This window comes from Maniola jurtina, chromosome 4 (genome assembly GCF_905333055.1).
Source record: "Maniola jurtina chromosome 4, ilManJurt1.1, whole genome shotgun sequence".
NCBI classification, from domain to species: domain Eukaryota; kingdom Metazoa; phylum Arthropoda; class Insecta; order Lepidoptera; family Nymphalidae; genus Maniola; species Maniola jurtina.
In genome coordinates, this window is record NC_060032.1 from 10,861,927 (window position 1) to 10,885,552 (window position 23,626).

General features: G+C 37.6%; 4 protein-coding genes across 4 annotated transcripts; 3 read left to right on the plus strand and 1 right to left on the minus strand.

The window, feature by feature from the left end:
• The first annotated feature begins 916 nt into the window (after nt 1-916).
• Nucleotides 917-12,733, plus strand: LOC123864905 (sarcosine dehydrogenase, mitochondrial). The gene is made up of 16 exons (XM_045905649.1): nt 917-1,138; nt 1,563-1,673; nt 2,207-2,349; nt 3,520-3,732; nt 3,949-4,072; nt 4,840-5,048; nt 5,599-5,782; nt 6,351-6,441; nt 7,599-7,851; nt 8,612-8,731; nt 9,146-9,288; nt 10,358-10,463; nt 10,720-10,868; nt 11,020-11,294; nt 11,647-11,813; nt 12,360-12,733. The coding sequence occupies exons 1-16, from the start codon at nt 1,009-1,011 to the stop codon at nt 12,684-12,686; spliced, it is 2,745 nt and encodes a 914-aa protein (XP_045761605.1). The 5' UTR covers nt 917-1,008; the 3' UTR covers nt 12,687-12,733.
• Nucleotides 12,734-14,180: 1,447 nt separating this feature from the next.
• LOC123864721 lies at nt 14,181-14,723 on the plus strand. Its single transcript, XM_045905344.1, has one exon. It carries the CDS (start codon nt 14,181-14,183, stop codon nt 14,721-14,723), a length of 543 nt encoding a protein of 180 aa, XP_045761300.1.
• Nucleotides 14,724-14,748: 25 nt separating this feature from the next.
• LOC123864910 (peptidyl-prolyl cis-trans isomerase-like 3) lies at nt 14,749-18,135 on the plus strand. The gene is made up of 5 exons (XM_045905656.1): nt 14,749-14,786; nt 15,391-15,534; nt 16,187-16,285; nt 16,957-17,075; nt 17,985-18,135. Exons 2-5 carry the CDS (start codon nt 15,394-15,396, stop codon nt 18,109-18,111), a joined length of 486 nt encoding a protein of 161 aa, XP_045761612.1. The 5' UTR covers nt 14,749-14,786; nt 15,391-15,393; the 3' UTR covers nt 18,112-18,135.
• A 514-nt stretch (nt 18,136-18,649) lies between these two features.
• Nucleotides 18,650-21,404, minus strand: LOC123864909 (zinc finger protein 3 homolog). Its single transcript, XM_045905655.1, has 2 exons — nt 20,844-21,404; nt 18,650-20,736 (listed from the first exon to the last, which is right to left on the minus strand). The coding sequence occupies exons 1-2, from the start codon at nt 20,994-20,996 to the stop codon at nt 19,153-19,155; spliced, it is 1,737 nt and encodes a 578-aa protein (XP_045761611.1). The 5' UTR covers nt 20,997-21,404; the 3' UTR covers nt 18,650-19,152.
• Nucleotides 21,405-23,626: the final 2,222 nt, after the last annotated feature.

Below are 23,626 nucleotides of genomic sequence, written 5' to 3' on the forward strand. Positions count from 1 at the left end.
GTATTATGCGTTTTTTATAAAAAGTATAATCTTTAGAGTAAAATAGAACCTATGTAACAAAGTGTAAAAAAATTATAATGGACATTCTGTTACTTTAGCTGTAAATAATAAAAATATCTTAAATAAGTGGTAAAGAAAGAATATTTTTTATTTATTTAAACCCCTTTTTGGATTTCGATGCCTCAATTAAAGGCAATGTGGGGGACTGAAAATATTTTATAGCCAATCTTATAAACCCGTGCCTACGATGCTAATTCGGTTATTTACAACTCTCTAGACTGAGGCGCTATGCATACGTCAGACTTTTTGTAGGTTTGATAATTTCGCCGAGTGGTAGCATAGATTTTTTGACCACTTTCAACCGACTTTTTGTGGGACGTGTGCGTTTCAATATTGTTTTCTGTATGTTTCTTTTGTTTTGTCACCGATTGTCGGACGTGGGCGGCGCCTTAACTAAATTGACAGGTCACATGTTTCAAAGTAAACTGATCCTTTTCCGCAAGCAAGTTTGTGAAAAGGCATAAAACTTCAGTTTAGCTTAGAGATTTGTGTTGTGAGCAACCGAATTGACGCCAATATGCACTTTAAATTATTCATAAAAGAATATTGTCATCTCATTAACTTAATCATTATTTATAATGAAAATATAGGGGGTCAAACATTTTTGTTCCTGTGTAAATCGATTTATTGGGAAATCTAAAATTTTCTAATGGATCAATAAGTCTATAGGAACTCAAAATATTTTCACGCGTGATTTTATTTCTTTCAACTCAAAGAAATTATATATTCCGAAATTAGATCTGTTATCAAATTTAACTTATTAAATTGTACGATAAATGTAACTTGAACGTGATTGAACTTTGACTGGAACCGATAATTATGAGATATTCTTATCGGTGTTTGTTTCGTGATCTTCTTCAAAACAAACGGTTATTTAACCCTCGATCGTGGGAGGTGAGACATCTTAAAGTGTAATTTGTAACATAGTTAAATAAGATTTTAATTAATATGTTTAAAGTTATAACAGACAAATGCATTAGAAGCAAAGCAGTGAAGTATTTGAATAGTTTTAGGAATACCAGTAGACCGTATGCAACAAGCAATGAAGTTGTCACTTCGGCTGATATTGTTGTTATTGGTAAGTATTTTGTACTAGCTTTTGTCTTTTTGATGCAATTTATAGCCTATAGCAGTCGGTGATAATGTGGATATCATATAATGGATAGTCAGTGAAAGAATTGTCAGAATCGGACACTTTTAAATCTGTTCTAAAAGGAAAAGCTGACGTACTAACTGACTGATCTATCAACGCGCAACTCAAACTACTGGAGTAATCAGCTGGGCATGCAGATAGCTATTATGACATAAACATCCGCTAAGAAAGTAGTTTTGAAAATTAAACCCCTAAAGGGGTAAAACAGGGGTTTGAAATTTGTGTAGTCCACGCGGACAAAGTCGCGGGCATAAGCTAGTAAGTTATAAATTATTTACGAAGGAAAAATATCTATGTATCTATAAATTCTCAGATAGGCTAAAGAAAATGTTTATACGCAATTTTTTAGGCGGCGGTATCGCTGGATGCAACACCTTATACCAACTTACCAAGAGAGGGGTGAATGCAGTGCTTCTAGAAGGAAACAGGCTAACGAGTGGGACAACATGGCACACAGCGGGTATATTTTTATTTATTTAGTGAAAAAATAAAGCTGTCAACCTAAAGTTTGGTGACGTGCGTAAATGTTAAGGCTCCCTGCCTTACCATTGTAACAGTAATGGCCCTCTTCCATGTCCCTTTGCTTGGTAGTACCTATGTTACAGATGCTATGCTGTTTCACGAAGGCCATTTGGCTATGCTTGTGTGAGTGCAGACGTGCACATTGCTATGGCGATCTCGAATCTCGACCGGCTGCGGCGCGGTTCACATTACGCACACAGTCACAGATGTGTTAACCTTATCGGTACACTCACTATTACAACCAAGACTCAACGGTCTTCGTGAAGTAGGACAGCTATATTTTGTGCAATCTTGATAATACTACATATAATTTAATACAATAAAAATTACTTGTTGTAAGCTTTGTACAAGAGGATGATAGGTCAGGTTTAGTCCAGATTCAAATAACATTTAAGGTACAACAAAACGAATAAATAATGCCTGGTTGATCAAAAATACCAATTTTTCAACATTTTTTATTTTAAATTTTAGGTTTAGTATGGTCACTCAGACCTAGCGATTTGGAGGTGAGATTATTGGAAGACTCTAGAAAAGTGTACAGTGCTCTAGAAGAGGAGTCTGGGGACTACGCGGGATGGATCAACAACGGCGGCATGTTTATATCACGTAGTAAGGTAGGTAGAGCCTCGATAGCTCAACCGTTGAGGAGCGGACTGAATTTCGAAAGGTTGGCGGTTCAAACCCCGCCCGTTGCACTATTGTTGTACCCACTCCTGGCACAAGTTTTACGCTTAATTGGAGGGGAAAAAATGACTTCCCCTATTACTCATGATTAGCATGGCTAATATTCTTTAAAAAAAATTACCATCGAAGCTCAACCACGTCAGTTTACTGCGTGGTCCCTTCTTGAAAAAGACGTTAAAAGTCATCAAGAGTACCGAGGGTATTACGAACCATTGGTAGATTCAGTGTCAATTCAAAAACACTTGTAAAAGTTAATTTGAATAAAATAAAAATCTATTTTTATTTTTACTTAATAATTTCGGCAAACAAGTATGCTTACGGTGCACAGCCTGACGTTGTATTACTGAAATTACTGACTTTCAATGACATTTCTTATAGTTTCTTGCCGACTTCATAATAGAATTTATAACCTGTGGTGGAGTCACTGCGAATAGATAGGCTCTATATAACAAAACCCACAAAATAAGGCCCGTAACTATGAAAATTTTAATACCTAACATAATATTTATATGTTTACAATATAACTTGTTTTACATCATAAACATAGCGATGAGAGTAAGAATCGATAACAAATTATACAATATACATGTTCTGCATAATCAATTAGGTATAGGTTAATAGTTCAGGCCATAGTTAAGAAATCATACAGAAGGTAGTCAGTGATATATTGTGGAATTTCTGATTTCCCGTGGGACTGCTTTTTTTCAAGAATCCCCCCTGTGATATTAATAGGTAGTTCAAGGCTTTAGCATGTTTTGTTTGTATCAGCCGAAGTGAAAACCGCGTTTCCCCGATTTTAATTTCAACAGTCGCGACGGTTGAATTGAAAATCGGGGAGGGAACGCCCGCATACCCGCACGGCCCCCGTGCTAACCCGATGCGAGCCAGCCCGAGTGATGTGCGGATGTGCGGGGCGTCTCCCCGCTTCATACACCGATTGCCATCTCTACCTGTCACGATATATAGTTACATGTTAGTCCACCCGGGATACTACTTTATTTAGGCTTATTTTTGTCAAGATTGGCTTCACTTGTTTAACCTTGAAAAGATAAACTTCGAGACAGACAATTTTATAAGTATTGATAAATATTTTTTTTTAGTTACGCACGGAAGAATATTTACGGCTTCATACTTTGGGAAAGGCGATGGGAGTGCCGAGTGAAGTCCTAGATCCAAATGACGCCCAGAAGTTATTCCCACTTCTGGATCCATCAGTATTTAAAATGGCCCTTTACTCGCCTATGGATGGTACTATAGACCCGGCAATGGCATGCAATGCGCTTGTTAAAGTAGCGACTAAAAATGGTGGAAAGGTACCTGTTTTTTTTAAATTTTGAATATTGTGAGTAGTAGGCATTGTTAGGAATAAAAAACGCTGATTTAGGTCGGTGTATGTCCAACTATTACGAGTAACTATCGATCAATCTGGATCTGAGTATAAGTTAACTCTGCCTGGAACAACTTTCCATACTTTCTCACATGTGATAGATTTTTAAATCAATGAATTAGTTCAAAGCTTATCTTTACAGATATATGAAGACTGTCCTGTGATTGACATACATTATGCGCACAATATATTTGGGAACAAAGAGGTGACTGGTGTACATACAGATAAAGGATTTATTAGAACCAAATGTGTTGTGAACTGTGGAGGTAACGTCATTTATTATTTTAAATTTTTTAAAGTTCATTGCACTCTTCATTACTGTTGGTCATGGCCGTAGCCAGGAGAGGGGGAGGGGGGGCGTTCGAATAAACAGTTTTTTTTTCTTCTTTCTTTCTTTCTACACCCCCCCGAAACTAATTCCTGGCTACGGCCTTGCTGTTGGTCATATCTTTAATGGACTTATTTCTAGACTTACTAGTGCTTACTATGGTCTTCCATATTTTTTAACGTCCGCGTCGCTCGGTTATTAAGAATAGGTCCAGACTCCAAAAGTTTTATATTTTCAGTTACTTAGCAAATAGTTGAAAGTTTCGTTCTGATTTGAATACTAAATTGGGGAGTTTGCGAACATAACGATGTTAAATTACATCTCTGAACTAAATATTTTTTTATCACCCGAACGTTTTTGTCCCCTGAATACAATTAATATTAGCTCATTTCCAAGCAAAACGGGCTACGCTAAAATTGAGGTTGAAATCTATAGAGCGCACTTTGACTTTGCTTTGAGTTAAGTTTCAGTTAAAACGAGACGCCAGACGGAGTTATGCCAGCGGTATAACGCTGCCCCGTTTTAACAGTGCTTTAAGTCTGAGCAAAGACAAAGTGCTATAGATCTCAGCCTAAGTGTTAACAGTTTTCCATGGACGTATTCATTAAATTTTTGGCTCTCCCTGATGTTTCGTGTAGTTACACCCATTTTGTTCGCCAGCTCCTCAAATATTTTCTGTTGCACCTACCCTCATATTTTTGTCAGGTGTTTGGGGTCCACGGATAGCAAGATACGCAGGAGTGCCATCATTGCCCATAGTTCCGTTTAAACACGCTTACGTGGTTTCCGACGCTATACCAGAGATCCGTGGCTGTCCAAATATACGAGACCACGACGTTAACTTGTATTTCAAGATACAGGGAGAAAGTTGTAACATTGGTGGATATGAAATGAATCCTATTATGTTGGATCAGGTGGGCATGTCATTTTTTTCTACCAAATAATTTAACAGGTTACTTTTATTCGATAAGAAGTTAGCGCTTGATTGCAATCTCAACTGATGTATGGCAGGTAGTTTTATGTCTCCCCGTAGCCTTTAGTTTTCCCGTATCCCATACCCTTAAGTACTGTCCGTTTTCAATATTCAATCGATCTGTAAGCTGTAGATAAGTTACTTAGAGACTTTGTTATTTGCCAAAAACACCATAAAATTTTTGACGATCAACAACGTTGCTAAGTAACTTATCTCCAGATTACAGATAGATGTAATTTAAAAAACGGACGTCAATCGCTTTTTACGTCACATAGTACCGAAACGCTAAATCGCTTGGCTATATCGCCGTAAGGAGGGAGACCTAGGTACCTTCAAGTCAAGAGTGATTAGGCATCTTCTAAGCAAGCGCGCTTCGTTTTAGGCTGCAGTCACTTGCCAGCAAGTCTGATAACTGCCTGCAGCCAAGCGCTTGTCTATATTATTTTAAGTAAATAAAAAGTGAGTAATTAATATTAATCCACTTATTACAGGTTTCAGATAGTCAACACTTCCACCTGTACGATCTGGACTGGGACGTTTTCAGCGTCCACATGAACAGTGCGACGTCCTTATGTCCGAAACTCGGCAACGTTGGTGTTAAAAGCACTGTTTGCGGACCGGAATCCTTCACTCCTGACCATAAGCCGTTATTAGGCGAAGACCCTAATGTATTCGGTAGGTAATGATACAAAATATGCAAAGCTCACGGTTTCCGGAGACTTCGTCTTGGATTTAGGCTTATAAAAACTCTGAGATATAAACTATTCTATATCCGGCTTCAGTATATAAGCTATCTCTGTGCCAGATTTGGTTAAGATTAGTGGTTGGCCTTTGAAAGAAGGATATGGGTGGATTAATCGGTCTAAAAGCAGTGCCATCCTTTTCCGCAGGGAAAATCAGGAAAGAGATAGCATTATTTATAGACCTGTCAATTTAATTTAGTTTGAAGATTATTTTCAACCGAATTAGCCCTGCTTCTAGTGCATACTATACTTAATATACTTAATAATATTATAAATGCGAAAGTGTCTGTCTGTCTGCTACCTTTTCACGGCCCAACAGTTTAACCGATTCTGACGAAATTTGGTACAGGGTTAGCTTATATCCCGGGGATGGACATAGGCCACTTTTTATCCCGGAAAATCAAACAATTCCCACGGGATCTTTACGAAGTCGCGGGCATCCTCTAGTTTTTCTATTAAACTTTAGTAAAATGAATTTAATTTATCGTGTATCTTTATAGGTTTATATCACAACTGTGGCTACAATTCAGCCGGCATGATGTTTTCGGCGGGCTGTGGTATACAGCTGGCGGAATGGATTTTAAGTGGAAGGTAAACAAGGTGACAATTTCCCAAACGAAAATTATGAATAAGTATGACGTCCACCACTACGTCTGCATGGATTTAGGTTTACTGAAAATCTTATGGGAATTCTTTGATATTCCGGGATAAAATAAGCCTATATTCGTTCCCGGAATGCAAGCTATCTTTGTACCTACCCATCAAAATCGGTTAAACGGATGAATCGTGACAAGGTAACTTGATTGATTTTTTTTTTATTCACTATAGGTAAGCGCTTGACCACAATCACACCTGATGGAAAGTGATGATGTGGTCTAAGATGGGACGCGTTTACCTAGAAGGTGCCTATTCACTCTTGTTTTAAAGATACCCGGATTGTAATTGGTAGGAAACACAGATCGCGGAAGGAAGATTGATTGGTATTGATACAAATCAATTTAAATTCGATTAGATTTTGAAATAACTGACTTTTATTAAACTCATAATAGGTACTAATTTGTTTTAATGAAGCCATTAAATAAAAACAATCGCCAAACATTTAAGCGCACTTTAGCACCACCTTAAAGGTTATCGAGAAATATTCGCCAGATAAATGAACATTATTTGCGGCCTATTTTAATGACGTCTGCGGTCATCAGTGAACAGTACCTATTACATTTATTAATTGTTAAATTAAGTAGCTTATTTAATGTTTTACTTTTCCCTTTCACAGCATTTTTTGTAAAACCTGTATGCATCCACTGCTGGACATAGGCCTTTTCAAGAACGCACTACCAAACACGGTCCTCCACCTTCCTCATTCTTGTCAAAGATGGGGTATAATTATCACAATAAAAAGTTACATTTTTTTTAAGAAAAAAAAGTGAGGACAATTTCAAGCTAGGCAAAGTACACTTTTTCTTATATTATTTAAATCCCCTCACCAAACCAATTTTATGATTTATCTTATCTCTAACTTGATTATTCACATTGCTTTCTCTCTATTTATGATGAGGGACATACCTAATCCTTCCTCATGAAAAGCTCTAAAAATAATAGTGAAAACTGCATTTAGGTAAATCAACCAAGTAGTTAGTTTAGGAAATATAAGCGTTTATTCAAAAGGCCGATTCCGATATCCGACTTCTTCTATATGTATCTTAATATTTATGATCACTGCCAAAATAACACCTATTCATTGTTCTCAGACCCGATTACAATATGTTCACATTCGACGTGTGTCGGTTCACACCAGGCCAACTATCCCGACCGCATTGGGTGCGCGAGAGCAGCCACGAGTCATACGTCAAGAACTATAGTGTGGTGTTCCCCAATGATGAGCCACTCGCTGGAAGGGACGCGAGTCATGACGCGTTGCATCAAGAGCTTATTGATGATGGTGCTGTGATGCAGGCTAGAGCCGGCTGGGAACGACCCGGTTTCTTCATGTTAGGGGAAAAGGTACGAGTCTTACGTCAATGACTATAGTGTTGTGTTCCTCAATGATGAGCCACTCGCTGGAAGGGACGCGAGTCATGACGCGTGGCATCAAGAGCTTATTGATGATGGTGCTGTGATGCAGGCTAGAGCCGGCTGGGAACGACCCGGTTTCTTCATGTTAGGGGAAAAGGTACAAGTCTTACGTCAAGGACTATAGTGTGGTGTTCCCCAATGATGAGCCACTCGCTGGAAGGGACGCGAGTCATGACGCGTTGCATCAAGAGCTTATTGACGATGGTGCTGTGATGCAGGCTAGAGCGGGCTGGGAACGACCCGGTTTCTTCATGTTAGGGGAAAAGGTATGAGGCTTACGTCATAGACTATTATTGTGTTTCCCCCTCTATGCGCCACATTCTGGTTTGAACGAGTCAAGAGTTTGTTGACAACGGTGCTTCGATGCAAACTAGGTCTGCGTATGATCCGGTTTCTTGATCTTAGGGAAAATGTAAGCCGTTAAGACACAAAATTTCCTTCCAAAACGCTTGCTTTCGAAGCCGTCGATTTGAATCGAGCTTATAATATCTATTACATATTTCAACTAGTTAAACTATGATACTGGTTCATCCGAATGCAGGCGTGGTCGAGCACTGTTACGATGTGATCTTTAAAGACGTACCAACTTTTTGAAGATTTCCTTCACTCAGTCAGAGTTGCCACAGAAGTAGTAGAAGATATAATATAAATGTGTTTTGGGGAAATCTATTTGTCGTTTTCATTCTAGATTCGAGTCCAGCAGTACGACTGGGGCGGCGTCAACGACTACCCTCGCAATTTGGATACCCGTTACGAAGAAGTTCTTAAAGGAGATTATACATTCGGATTTTCGAAACATCATGACTTGGTAAGAGCATTTTTCTGGAGATAATGGCATCGATTCTGATGTTTGTGTCTGAACAAAATTTAGAGTCTTTTTCTTTTTAATATTGCTAAAAAAGGACGGAAAATGGATTTTAAATTTAAAGACTACTTATTTTAGGGAACTTGAACAGATTTGCCGTTTTAGTTTGGAAATTGTGTACAACTGGATTAGTCACAATAATAGGTATTTTACGACGCCTTAACGTGCTCTCGCCGAGGAACGAAGAATGAGTAAAGATCAAACTCTCCGAACTAGGTCACCCGTCGACTTACGACTTACGGATTTTCAACCATGAGAAGATGCAGTACTAATCGGTAGATTTACGGTGTCGCCCACTAGGCCATATCATCCTCGAATGATTAAGTACTTATCCGGTTAAATTATCGCTATCTGTAGATCGGCGCGGAGGCTTTAGCGTGCAGGAATGCCGCAGCGATGTTCAATATGTCATACTACGGCAAGCTGTACCTGACCGGCCCCGACGCACAGAGAACTGCCGAACTGGCATTCACCGCTGATTTGTCCAAGGAAAAGAACAGGTTGGCAAACAATCGCACTGCACACTAATCCATACTAATAATATAAATGCGAAAGTGTGTCTGTCTGTCTGTCTGTCTGTCTGTCTGCTACCTTTTCACGGTCCAACAGTTTAATCGATTTTGATAAAATTTGGTACAGAGTTAGCTTACATCCCGGGGACGGATATAGGCTACTTTTTATCCCAGAAAATCAAAGAGTTCCCACGGGATTCTTAAAGACTCATCTGTTTATCCAATTTTTATGGAATTTGGTACAGGGGTAGTTTGCGTCCCGGAAATTGACATAGGCAACTTTTTAACCCGGAAAAGCAAAGTTTCCACGGGATTTTAAAACCTAAATCCACGCGGATGAAGTCGCGGGCATCATCTAGTAATAATATAAAGGCGAAAGTTTGTGTGTAGGTATGTATGTGTGTATGTTTGTTACTCCTTCACGCAAAACTACTGGACGGATTTGGCTGAAATTTGGAATGGGGATAGATTTTACCCTGGATTAGCACATAGGCTAAATTTTTGTCCCGGAAAATCAAAGAGTTCCCATGGGATTTTTAAAAACCTATATCCACGCGAACGAAGTCGCGGGGATGTATCATCATAATCATCATGATTAACGTATCGCCGGCCTATTGAAGGCCGCCTCTCAGAATGAGAAGCGTTTATAGAGAGCGAGCCAGCGTGGGCCAGACCTTCGTTATATTATAAAAGCTTGAAGTTTCTCTGGGTATTGTCTCCTAACACAGGGAAGAATGATCAGCGACTATGAAGTTTGGATCATGCTTACTTTAGAAGATAACAGGTAAAAAGGGTGTAAAAAAATCTTACGTCAGAGTAGGTATCGAGAAGTATTTTTTTATATTTCCTTTGGAATAGTATTAGAAATCTCGTCATACATTGCCATTGTCAATGATATTGTGAGACACTTAGAACCGTGTTATTGTTTATCAAAATCCGGAAGAGTTCTCACTGTGGAAAGGAAATGCTTTTGGAAGGAGAAAATCAGAGGGAGCTTTAGGAAAATCACATTACTAATAGAATGAAGTGGTTTGTTATACCTTACATTAATTTTCAGGATTGTGTACACTCTTCTCTTGAATGAGAAGGGAGGTGTGGAAGCCGACTTGACTGTCAGCATCCTTGACGGAGGCCTGGGTTCGCTACACGAACCTATATTTAAAGTAAGTATTTCTTCCCACCACACTACTTAACACATAGTTAAGATAAGATTAACTTAGCTAAAGATTAAGTTAAAAAAGCTTTGTTTCTTTAATTCTACTTTTGGCAAATGAAAGATCTCCTACGAGATGTTTACAAAACTATATCCACAGATAAAAATTGCGAGTATCAGCTAGAATGAAAGTCAAAAACTGGAGATGGTTTCTTAATAATTGTTTTGTGTTCTGTTTTCTTAAAATTGCTACGTGTTTTGCTTAGGGTCGCGGATACTACTTGGTGACTTCGGGTTTTAGTGCGAACCACACTTCGTCCATACTCCGCCGTGTCATACACAAGTACAAGCTCCGCGCCAACATCACCGATGTCACAAAGCAACTCTGTATTCTTGCAATACAAGGGCCTGATAGGTAAACCCTGAGTTCTCTAACATATTTTAACTACTAAATAGGATATTTATAGCAATTTATGTCTGTGAAGTGATGGAAAATATTGCTGTATGTATTAATAAGGTGATGATAATGATAACATGAGTGTAAATTATGTTTTAATTTATTGCAGCCAACGCATTCTCCAACGGTACACCGACGCTGGTTTGTCCAACGACGCGTTTCCACTATACACTCACCGCAGCATAGGAGTCACTAAGGCACCTAATTCCCCTGACAATAAGACCTATACTTGTCGAGCACTGCGCGTGTCATGGGCGGGGGAACTAGGCTGGGAGCTGCATATACCTTCCTCACACGCCATACAAGTCTATAAAGCCTTGCGGCAGGCGAAGGGACTGAGGAACGCCGGATGGAGGGCATTGACGTCGCTCAGTGCTGAGAAAGGTAATTTTATTTATGTTAGCTCTAATTCCCCTGACAATAAGACCTATACTTGTCGAGCACAGCGCGTGTTATGGGCGGATGAACTAAGCTAGGAGCTGCCTTCTCAAACGTAAATACAGGCGTAGGGGTTCAGGAACGCTGGATGAAAGGCATTGACCTTGAGGCTCAGTACTACTACTATATTTTTTGACTATTTTTTGTTGAGATATTATATAAATAAATGTTTAGCTGACCAACACTTCACTAACACCAGATGCCAATAATGTATTTGTCGGCATGTTAAAGTCGGTTCATAAAGTGACACATAAACTTGATTGAAAACCCTGTGTAAAATTCATATAAAAATTTTCAGGTTTTCACTTATGGAATTCTGATTTGAGGACAGACGATAACCCAATAGAGTCAAACCTGGGGTTTGCATGCCGCAAAGATGGCGAGTATATCGGCAATGAAGCTGTATCAAAAGCGAAAAAGAACGGAGTTACCAAAAAATACGCTTACTTCACTCTTGATGATAAGGCAAGTGACTTTTGAAATTGTTCTTTATAGGTCCATTAATTAGAAGATCTGTATTTATCATGCCTTAGATACAAATCGCTAATAGGGTTATCGTTTTTGCAAAAGGTGCCTGAGGTATCTGCGTGGTGTGAGCCTTCAGTCGTCGTCAAAGAAACCGTCTCAGTCAAATGATAGGCCTATTATATAGTTACGAGAAAACGTAAATTAATACTATATAAATATTTATAGCTAGTGATACCCTAGCCTAATCGAAGGTTGGGGCGGAGTTCGATCCTGGGTACGCACCCTTAATTTTCCGGACTTCACTATGGGCGATTTATTTAAGTAATTAAATATCACTTGCTTTAACGGTGAAGGAAAACATTGTGAGGAAACCTGCATGCCTGAGAATTCTAAATAATGTTCTCAAAGGTGTATGAAGTCTGCCAATGCGCACTTGGCCAGCGTAGTTAGACTACGACCAAAACCCTTCTCACTCTGAGAGGAGACCCATACTCTGTAGTGAGCCGGCAATGAGTTGATCATGAAGAAATATTTATATTGCAGATACCGTTGTTTGGCCAGGAAGCTATATTCAGGAATGGTGTGCCAGTTGGATATGTTCGAAGAGGAGATTATGCATTTTTCCTGGATCAGCCCCTAGGCATAGGCTATGTATCCAATAATGGGTCAGTAGTTACAAATAATTACCTTCAAGATGGCAATTACGAAATTGAAGTTATGGGCAAGCGGTATAAAGCCAACTTGCATCTAAGATCGCCATTTGACCCAACAGGGCAAAGATTGCTAGGAAATTATGGGGCTCTGGGTATGGATGAAAATACGCATGAACCACACGCTGGACAAAATGAAAGAGCAGGAGGTAGCGAATAGATTAATAATGTGATCTCAATAAAGAATAATTAGCCGATAAAAAATGACTGTTGTTTGATTTTCCCATGTAACTACTGTCCAAAGTTCCAGCTTCCAACTCATAATGTGGCTACTAATACGAAATAATTAAAAAAAAAAATCCCCTGTCAAAACAACTTATTACCTAGCATTCTGATCGAAAACTTAATATTCAATAATTATTATTATGACCGATTTTTTATCAACGGGACTTGTGAAAAAAAATCTCGATGTTTTCAGTCTGCGTCCATGAAAGGAACCTTGTCTATGGTATAATTAATCTGTCTGTCTATGCTTAAGTATTATCTGTGGCTGGTCAGTGACAGTGACACTTGATGTTAGTTGCCATCTGCCACCGACCAGAAAAAAAGGCGATCGGCTAGGGATGGGCAAGTGAAAAAATATATCGATATTTTAAATCGAAATATCGAAATTTTATATCGAAATTTTGAACTGCAACAAAAAAATTGCAGCACAAACAAAGCCTGCCTGTATCCGTGGATGGCTTGCAGGAGCCCAGAGAAATAGCAGAATTATTCGCCTCGAAATTCAAAATACACTCGATGTCAGCTCAAAGCCCGCAGACGCCAACTCGCCCTGTCGTTGCTGCGCAACCAGTGGTGCAGTTCACAGTCGACGATGTAGCCAAGGCAGTACGTGGAATGAAGCGAGGCAAGTCTCCTGGCCATGACGATCTTAGTATAGAGCACATTCTATATGCGGGTGAAGTCCTATGGTCCAAGCTATGTGTGCTTTACAATTTATGTGTGAAGCATGCATACCTTCCTGATCCTCTCATGAAAACAGTAGTCGTGCCCATCGTCAAGTGCAAAACAGGAGACTTGGGCTCGTCTAACAACTATAGGCCTATTTCTCTGGGCACCATAGTGGGCAAGGTGTTTGAGCGCCTGTTGCAGCCCGAACTGCTGCAGAAGGTGTGTATAGATGACGCACAGTTTGGCTTCCGTCCCGGTGTCTCAACAGACTCTGCCATCGTCAGCCTCAAGCACACGGTTGACTATTATGTCAGCCGTAACACGTCAGTTTACGCTTGCTTTTTGGATCTGAGCCGCGCTTTTGATCTAGTGAATTATGAAATCCTCTGGAGCAAATTGCGCGGCTCAGGTGTCCCTAAATCAGTGGTAGAGGTGTTGAGATACTGGTACGGGGGACAAACAAATCACGTAAGGTGGGGCGACACGACCTCTGATGCCTACAGATCAGAGTGCGGGGTTCGTCAGGGCGGACTGACCTCTCCGGATCTTTTTAATGTGTACGTCAATGACCTGATCGGCGGCCTGAGGAGCACTGGAGTCGGCTGCCATATCGATGGTGTTTGTTTTAACAACCTGAGCTACCTATGCGGACGACATGGTGCTCCTTAGCCCGTCGGTCAAAGGTCTCAGAAAGTTACTGTCAGTCTGTGAGAATTATGCTAAATCTCACGGACTGAAGTACAATGTCTTGAAGACTGAAATGATGATTTTTAAAGCAGGGAAGGGTCCGGAGAGGATTCCCGAAGTGTTTTTGGACGGGACAGCGGTTCGGGTTGTTAGGCAGTTCAAATATCTTGGCCACATCGTCACTGACGATTGTAAGGACGATCTTGACATGGAGCGAGAAAGGCGGGCATTGTCGGTTCGGTGCAACATGCTCGCGCGCAGATTTTCTAAATGCAGTAAAGAAGTAAAGGGCACCCTCTTCAGGGCTTACTGCCAGTGTTTTTATACCTGTCAGTTATGGTACCGGTACAAGAGGGCGTCCTTTAGCACCATAAGGGTGCAGTATAATGATGCATACCGCATCCTTATGAAGCTTCCAAGATACTGCAGCGCATCGAGCATGTTCGCCGAGGCGGGAATGCCCGATTTCTTTGCTGTTATCAGGACGCGGATATCTTCCTTCTGGGAAAGATTGCGTGGCTCTGATAACAGCATCCTCCAGGTGGTAGGCCAGGACCTACGCAGTCCAATAATAGCTCATTGGAGGTTGATGCATCGAGATTCAAACAGAAAATAGCTCAAAATTGCTCACCTTCAGTGTGCTATTTTGAATTTAATTTAAATAATATTATTATTATTATGTAATATTATTTCATTTTTGTACATTTTTGTTTTTGGGTTTTTACCCTAATAAAGAAACTTATTATTATTATTATTATTATTATTAAAACAGTATCGATAATTATCGAGTGAAAATATCGATATATCGTCAGTTTTCGCATGAGTATTCAGACATTAATAGACGAAAATTATACAAAAATATAAATCCAAAATTGTTAATTGCCTATTAACTTCAGGGTCATATACGTCTCACACTGATGGTTTAATAGCATTAGTATTTTAGTGTACGCAGCCAATAGTCTTACTGTTATATTGCTTTTCATAAAGATTGTGGCGGGATTTTTTAAAGTTAAAGATACGCGAAGAGCATGCAAGGAGTATCTAATAACATTAAAAACGAAATCAAAGTTGCCGCGTTAAAAAAATTATCGAATTTGATTCGAATTCGATACTCTAAAATAAATATCGAATATTTCGATATATCGCGATTAAAAATATCGACGATATATATCGATAATTATATGGAAAATATCGATATTTTTTGCCCCATACCTACGATCAGCTGTCAACCCAAAGGAAAACAAATATAAATTTCTATTTAGCTATTTTTAATTTTATAAAATACAATGTCTGTTACCTTACACACTGACGTTGGAGATATCAAAATTGAGCTTTTTTGTGAACAATGTCCAAAAGCATGCGAAAACTTTCTAGCGTTATGTGCAAGTGATTACTACAAGGGATGCCTATTTCATAGAAACATTAAGGTAGGTAATGAAATACACTTAGCTGTGTTCCCGGTGAGATTTTTCATTGGCAATACCTCACGAACAATCCGACTTTTCCAAATGTTGGAGTTTTTGAGTAACCTGCTTTAGCTCTACACACACCTTATCCGCGCTGCGCAACTCCTGAGCAATATTTCATGCTTTAGTAGCCACCCAATCACAGCTTAAATCCACTTGTTTAAACCATGTATTGTCTGTCAGTGATAGCTATGTATATTTGACTAGAACTCTAGTCCTCTATCTCTCACCATTTTTTAAAAGAACCAAAATGACCTCACTGCAACTGTTTCACCTCTCTAGTCTGCACTAACTCCCTCCCTAGGCAACTTCCATCAATAATAGTAGCAGCTTCATAATAATATCATGGTACTTAATACCAAAATAGTAATATAAGCCGCACCATACTGAAATACCAGGATTAGACCATTTTTACTAACTACTTGAAGTTGCTAACTAAAAACTTTACTACTACTACTACTTTACTAATAATAATTTGACTAAAAACTTGTGATTTTGCATTCATCATTTTTATTTATGCCTACCTTTTAGTGTATAGTTTGATTAAGGTAACACTTAAAACTATTCATTTACTGAGTTGAGTAAAATAATTGTCTTAATTTTTTGATTCCAGGGTTTTATTGTACAGACAGGTGATCCAACTGGAACTGGAAAAGGAGGTACATCTATATGGGGGAAAAAGATTGATGATGAATTCAAGGAAGAATTAAAAGTATACAATATTTTACTTAAACAAACTCTTAATAAGACAAGTGTAAATCAAAAATTTAAATCATTCCTAACGGTCAAGTTACCATAATATTGCTTCGTAGTTGGGATGGAGTCCACAAGACAAGTGCAAATAATATTAAACATCAAATGGATGACTGATATCTTACACTGGCTGGGGGAAACAGCTGATAATTCTCAAATGGTTGAACTGATTTTCATCAAACTTAGATCATAAGAACCATCTCAATTAAACAAAATTTTGAATAAAAGGAACCAAATCAAATCAGTCCATCCCTACTACCATGTCATAGACGCACAGATATACACACAGACTGTTAAACTTATAATACATGCTGGTGCAAGGGAACTGCTCAAATGACATCTATGAACTATGAACAGAGACTCATGAAGAGACACTCTGTTAGTGTTAACACAAGAATAAAAATGTTCATGGTTCATAGATGTCATTTGAGCAGTTCTCTTGCACCAGCAACAGTTTCTTGGACATTACACTCTAAACTGATAGCCCACAGTAGATACTAGTGTCTGTGTTATTAACCAGCTAGATATAAAAAGCATATCACCTGACATTGGTTAATCTGTGTAAAGCCAGAATAATAAAAAAAATAGCATATCTTTAGCAATTCTATAATTTGAAATTTCAATTTGCAGCACAATGCTAGGGGTATGGTTAGTATGGCCAACAATGGACCAAACACAAATGGCAGCCAATTTTTCTTTACATATGGAGAACAGCCACATTTGGATCTGAAGTATACATTATTTGGAAGGTACTACACAATATTAATAATTACCTAACATATAATTAAATAAATGACAACTATAATGCATAGTTAATGAGGTCTTAGCTTTATGATGAGATCTCACTTGCCATTTTACCTCTGTCAACTGTCACATCAAATGAATTATTTTAGTCTTTAAGAGGGCTCTCTCCGTCACTCGTTTCATACAATCGTAGTTCCAATTTCATTTGAATATTAAGCTACCAAAGTCCATGAAATTTTGCAGACATATTCTAGAAACTAATATCTGTGTCTGTGGTGTTTTAGATTTTTCTAAAAATATGTAGTTTTAAAATTACATGGGCTCAAAGATTTGTATGAAAATTTTTAAGACCACGTAACTTTGAAACCGAATATTTTAACAGAAATCTGGAAAACCACAGACATAGATATTAGTTTCTAGAATGTCTGCAAAATTTCATGGACTTTGGTTGCTTAATATTCAAATGAAATTGGAACTACAATTGTATGAAACGAGTGACAGAGAGAGCCCTCTTAAAGGTAAACACATAAACAAGACTGTTGACATGACAGTCGACACAGAGCTATGGCAAGTGAGATTTCATATGCACTATGAAATTGTGAAATAAATTAATATAAGCTCTAAAGCAGTATAATGGTAGATTCAAAAGTAATTTAAGGGCATCTTTCACACCACCAGATTAACTTTATCTTCTAATGAATAATGTCATTTTGATAGATTTTGACGATTCGAAAGAACTTGTAAAAGTCTAATTGAATAAAAACATTTTGAATTTGAATTTGAATTTGAATTTGAATAGATTTCTAATACAACTGTCTGACAAGTTTATTTGTTAGATAAAGTTTATCTGGTGGTTGTGAAATAGGCCTGGAGTCATAAATATTATTAATCAAAAAGTTTAATTTTTATTTCAGAATCATAGACGGTTTTGAAGCACTTGATGACTTGGAGAAAATGCCAGTCAATCCCAAAACATTCAGACCATTATCAGAGGCCAAAATAACATCTGTTACTATACATGCAAATCCATTAGCTGGTTAAGAATAAATGAAAAATTAATATTCATCATATTTGGTTTTCTTTATTCAGATTCAAAATACTCAAATCACAAGGGTGTAATTATTGCTCACAAACAATTTTTGTCAGACATTACAATATTGTGATAATTTTCAAAAACAAAATATTGTGGTAATAAATTATTGCTACAAATAAATTTCATAGTTTCTGATAAAATTATGATTTATACAACAGATAATTACCAATATATATTTACCAATTTGTCATTATGCTGGTTTCTATAATTTTATTTTTATTGTATAGCTATAATTAGTATACTCAGTGCGGTAAAACCAACTGTGGTTTTTGTGGCGCTGAATGTAACAAAAACTCTTTGTATATTTTTTAATGTCAATAATAATAAATAATAATAATAATAAAGTCTAATCATTTGTGTTAATAAACAGATGCTGCTGTCCTGAAATGTAACTTTAAAATATCAATATTCCTGAATATTCTATTTTTGGTATAAACTACTATATAACTAGTAGTAACTCAAAATATAATAATTACTTGATCAATCACTTGTTTATTATAATTGTAATTTTAGTGTTTCATTATAGTGAAATATCCACACTTACACTAAAACTAGTTTTCTAGTGTTTTAAAACATTTAATTGCACAACACCAAAAATGCAAAATGCTAAACAGCATAATGCCAAAGCGAAATACCAAATTACCACGATAGTAAGAATTTTTCTTTAAAAAAAAAAAACAAAACTACATTAAACTATAATATATAATAAGGATTTTATTTTTAAGAGTACAGACACTCCAAATTTAAGAAGTCCTAATATTTAAGAGCACATGGTATTGTGCATCCAAACGTTTTAAAATTCTATAAGTACATGATGAGAAAGGTGCTTATTATACTATTTAACAAGATTACAATAATTTTAAATACTGGTTAAACTATAACAAGCGATGAAAACGTAAGTTTACATTTCAACCATAAAATATGTACATAATAATATATTAATTAAAGAGTAATTTCTAAGACACTTTTTCAATGTCTAGTCTTAAATCTCAGGTCTCTAAGTCATAAAAATTGTCATCCATAGGGAAATCTGGCTCATTCTCCTTTTTTATTTCAGTGTCTGGGATTTTTTCATCAAAATTATCAGTAAAGTGGGATTTAATGTGGGCTACTAGGTCAGCTTTCTTTTCAAACGTGGCGCCACATTCTATACAAGGCATATTCATTACCAAGCATTCATGCATCTGTTCATGTTTATCTAGTTTGTCTTTTCGAACAAACTTTTTATCACACTGACTGCAACTAAATGGTTTCTCAGAGTGTATTGTAACATGACGGTCGAGTTCTCTTTTTCTAGAGAACTTTTTGAAACATATCTTACATTGGAACACTCTTGAACCAATATTATGTGCTATAGACACATGAGTTTTGTAAGCATCTAATGAAGCAAATCTTTTAGGGCATTGGTGACATTTAATATTTTTGGGTCTGTTTTTGCTTGGAGTTATTTTTTGTTTAGGGGGAGAATTTTGCACTGGTTTCCCTGAAGTGGATGGATTCTTTTGCATTTGGCTTATAAAGCTTCCTTCACCAGCAATGTGATCTGGCACTCTAGGCAAATCATAATCACTATTAGCATTTGTGTTGCTAGAGTTAAGTTGTGTAGGTGACGTCATTAAATTATTAAATGGGTTTACATTAACAACCATGTCATGTGTTTCTTGTTCATTATCATAGTCTTTATGCTCGGGACTAACAGGGCCATGTTTGACTTCATGCTTAATAAGCTTATCTCGTCTACCAAATGTCAGCGGACACTTCCGGCAGGCATATGGCTTCATTCCAGAATGAACTAGAACATGACGCTGTAGGTCTCCATTTGCTACAAAACTACGAGGACACAGAGGGCACACGTGGGGTTTGTGTCCTGCATGGATTCTCAGATGTTTACTCAAATTTGTATTACGAGAAAAACTCTTTAAGCAATAATGGCATTGAAAAGGTCTAACACCTGTGTGTACTATTGAATGTTTACGTAAATCAGACCTGCGACCAAAACATTTCTCACATTCTTGACAGTGGTACGGTTTGTCACTTCCATGCACATGCTTAGTGTGTGCAACATACTGACTACGTTCAGCGAACACTAAACTGCATTCAACACATTTGTAAGGAAGGTTGGGATCATGGAAGCCATGTTCATGTTCTTTACATTTTTCCTGTGAAATAAAAGCTTGGTCACAGTACTTACACATAAAAACATTCTTGTAAAATGAGTCTGGATTTGCTTCTCCGTCTGGTGTATTGTTTCGTTCTATTGTTTCAACTTCAGCTTGATCAACATTTTCAGACTCTTCCGAAGAGTCATAATCAAGACTAGGATCTACAACCATTACAACACTGTCCTCAACAATATAATCTTCCGGTTTGGGTTTTTGGGATTCTTGCATATTGGCATAATTAAAAGGACTGAGCTCAGATGAATTTGAGTTTTCCAACTCATTTACACTGCTTGTTATCTGTCTTAATCTAGCTTCACTTTGAATACACTGTGATCTGAATTTGGAACATTTATTCAGTTTAAACAAACATTTGTAGCAAATCCTGGCAGGAAGACCATCATTAGGGTCCATCTGTAACATAAAAGCACAGGTAATCTTTACTCTAAGGCAGTCATCACAGATTATTGTTTATACCATGGACATACATAGTAATATGCAAGTTAAAAAAAGAAACTGACCTGTAGTTCGAAGCATTCAGCGATTTTCGAGGTTAGAGATATATTTGTTTCATCATCAGGAGCAGTACTGAAGATTGAGGTGGTAAGACTACTTTTGCTCAGGCAAAGGCGGCAGAGCGCATGGAAATTAGCTATAATAAAGGAATCATCCATCTTGTGTATTGTACTACGGTAAAATATTTTTCTTTTTAGAGTTAATTCCTCAGCAAATGACAGTTGCGAATTCCTCGTTCACTTGATAATTCACGCCACGAACGCCATTTTAAAATTACGGCGAACAAAGCCCAGAGGCTACGGTCCCTCGTCGCGACTACGCAATCGTTCGATCCAACTGGGGCGCTGCACAACTCTGCAGGGCTGCGCTCGAGGCACATCCCACCGTCTCTGCCTGATTGGGCTCACTTGAATTCACTCAACGATAACAATGAACTTAAAAGCTCAGAAATAAATTCGTTCACATAATTTTACACACTAATTAATATTTTTTAGCCACTTGATCGAGTTTCAGATTTGAATTTAAAATTATAAACAAAATTAATACCGCGCACCTACTTTCGCACAATTTTTTTATAACTATTTAGTGTTGCCAGTTCACACACTGCTAAATGTTACCAAAATAGTAGAAAAATGGAATAGTAACTTTTGCCCACTTTTCTTTTAGATGGCTTTCAGTAATTATTATTATTATTTATTAAATAAAGACCCAAAAAAGCTTGCATAAGATAATTAGAATCAGATCTTCCTTATCTTAATTACATAGATTATTTTTATTTCTTTGCACAAGCACTTCACAGTCCATGTGGGTAACATTAGATTCGTGTGAAGTCAATCGAATCGACCAAAATAGTGACGTGTTTTCAGATCAGCCAAGTTCCGATGTCGGCCCTGATGGATTCAGTGAATGGAAATTATTCCATTTTGATTCTATTTATACAGGAGCTGCAGTGATAGCCTAATGGTTTAAGACGTCGGCCTGCTATTTGGGGGTTCAACCCCTCTACCTTTTCAAAGTTATGTGCGATTTGAGCAATCGAATACCATTTGCTTTAAATATGGGGAAACCTGCATGCCTCCATAATGTTCTCAAAGACAATAACTGCACTTGGCCAGTGAAGTGGACTATGGCGATATCCTTCTTTTTCTGTGGGGAGACCCGTTCTCAGTAGTGAACCAGGCGATAGGTTGATAATAATGATTTCTTACAAAATAAATTTGTTTTACAGAGTTTTAATAAAAATCTGTGATTTATTGCTACTTAGTTCATTTACATTCAATACTTACAGCTACAGCATGCTTAGTGAATAAAAATAATTTATATACCTACTTACTTATTTTTGACTAAAAAAAAATCAGTCAAGTGCTAGTCAGATTCGCACACGAAGGGTTCCGTACCATCGTACAAGGAATAACACTTTTTAATTTTTATTAATTTTGTCGTGTACGGAACCCTAAAAAGTGCCTACGTAATGATTTTATAACAAGTATAAATATAAAATATCTAGTATAAACTACATATCAAAAAGATATTCTTTCTAATGTACTCGTAGAATATGTAAGTTATAAGTGTCTCTATAGACACCTATAGAGACCTTATATCATGCTCTTCAAAAATGTAATAAAAAAAATTCACAGTTGGCCTCTTTAAAAAGCCATCTGTGAAAAATTAACTCGTTAATCACGCGTCGCAATCTACAACTAAGGTCGAATCCACACAACTCTCGGTTTCTTCATTGAAGTGTAGCCCGGCGTCACAACTGAGGAGCCGTGGATGTCCCTCTTGACACGCTACGAAGGACTTGCAACTGCGTCCGTATCTGTAAGTTGCGAAATATGAAAAAAACTGTAGTAGGTTCTTGGGTAGTCAATCAATAAGTATGTTTGCGTCCACTCTGGACAAAGGTCTTCCCAAGAACCTGCCACCGCACACGATCCTCCGTCTTCATCATCCACCCACTTCCTGCTACCTTCGTAAGGTCGTCAGTCCAGCGGGTTGAAGGTGGTCCAACTTTAAGGAATAGGGAGTTGTCCAAAAATCAAAGGGACGCCTGTGCCAGTCGTGGGACAGTACAGGCTAATTTAGACAGATTAAAAGAAAGCCATTAAGTTATTGAATTGATACTATCTTAGATATCCTTTTAATGATATTTCAATTAATATAATATTATGTCGCATGTGAAAAGCAAAGGGTTACCGACCGTTTAAGATGCGACTGCTTATCGAACCATTTTTAATCTCCCTTTCACTGTCTTACACAAGACCATTTGAGCAGTTGACAACGACTGATCGAGAGGCCCGTATTTTTAGTACAAGACTGCCCAAAAAAGTGTAATGTTTTCAGGGTTTAACAACATCTCAAGTCAAAATCTCGATCAACTGCTCAATCTATATATAGGTACCGTGTATGGCTTCACTGAGAAACGCAATCTGCTCTCTGCTGAAGTACCTAGTTACCTCAATATGAAGTTCATAGCAACTACGATCAAAAGCAAAAATATAATTTACCTATATTTGTAAATACGGAGTCCATCTTCATCACCGGACCGTCCAGGGCACACGAAACCTTCCAATGCTGCAAACGATAATGTGAACATATTAGCTCGTAATTATATTAATCTATGCCCGCGTGAATTTAATTCAATAATCCCGTAGGAACTGTTTAACTTTCCGGGATAAAAAGTAGCGTATATACCGTCTCCAAGATAGATGCAAGATGTCTTTGCGCCAAAAAGATGATGCCCGCGACTTCATCTATTTGTATTTTTGTTCTGGAATTTTTTTAAATT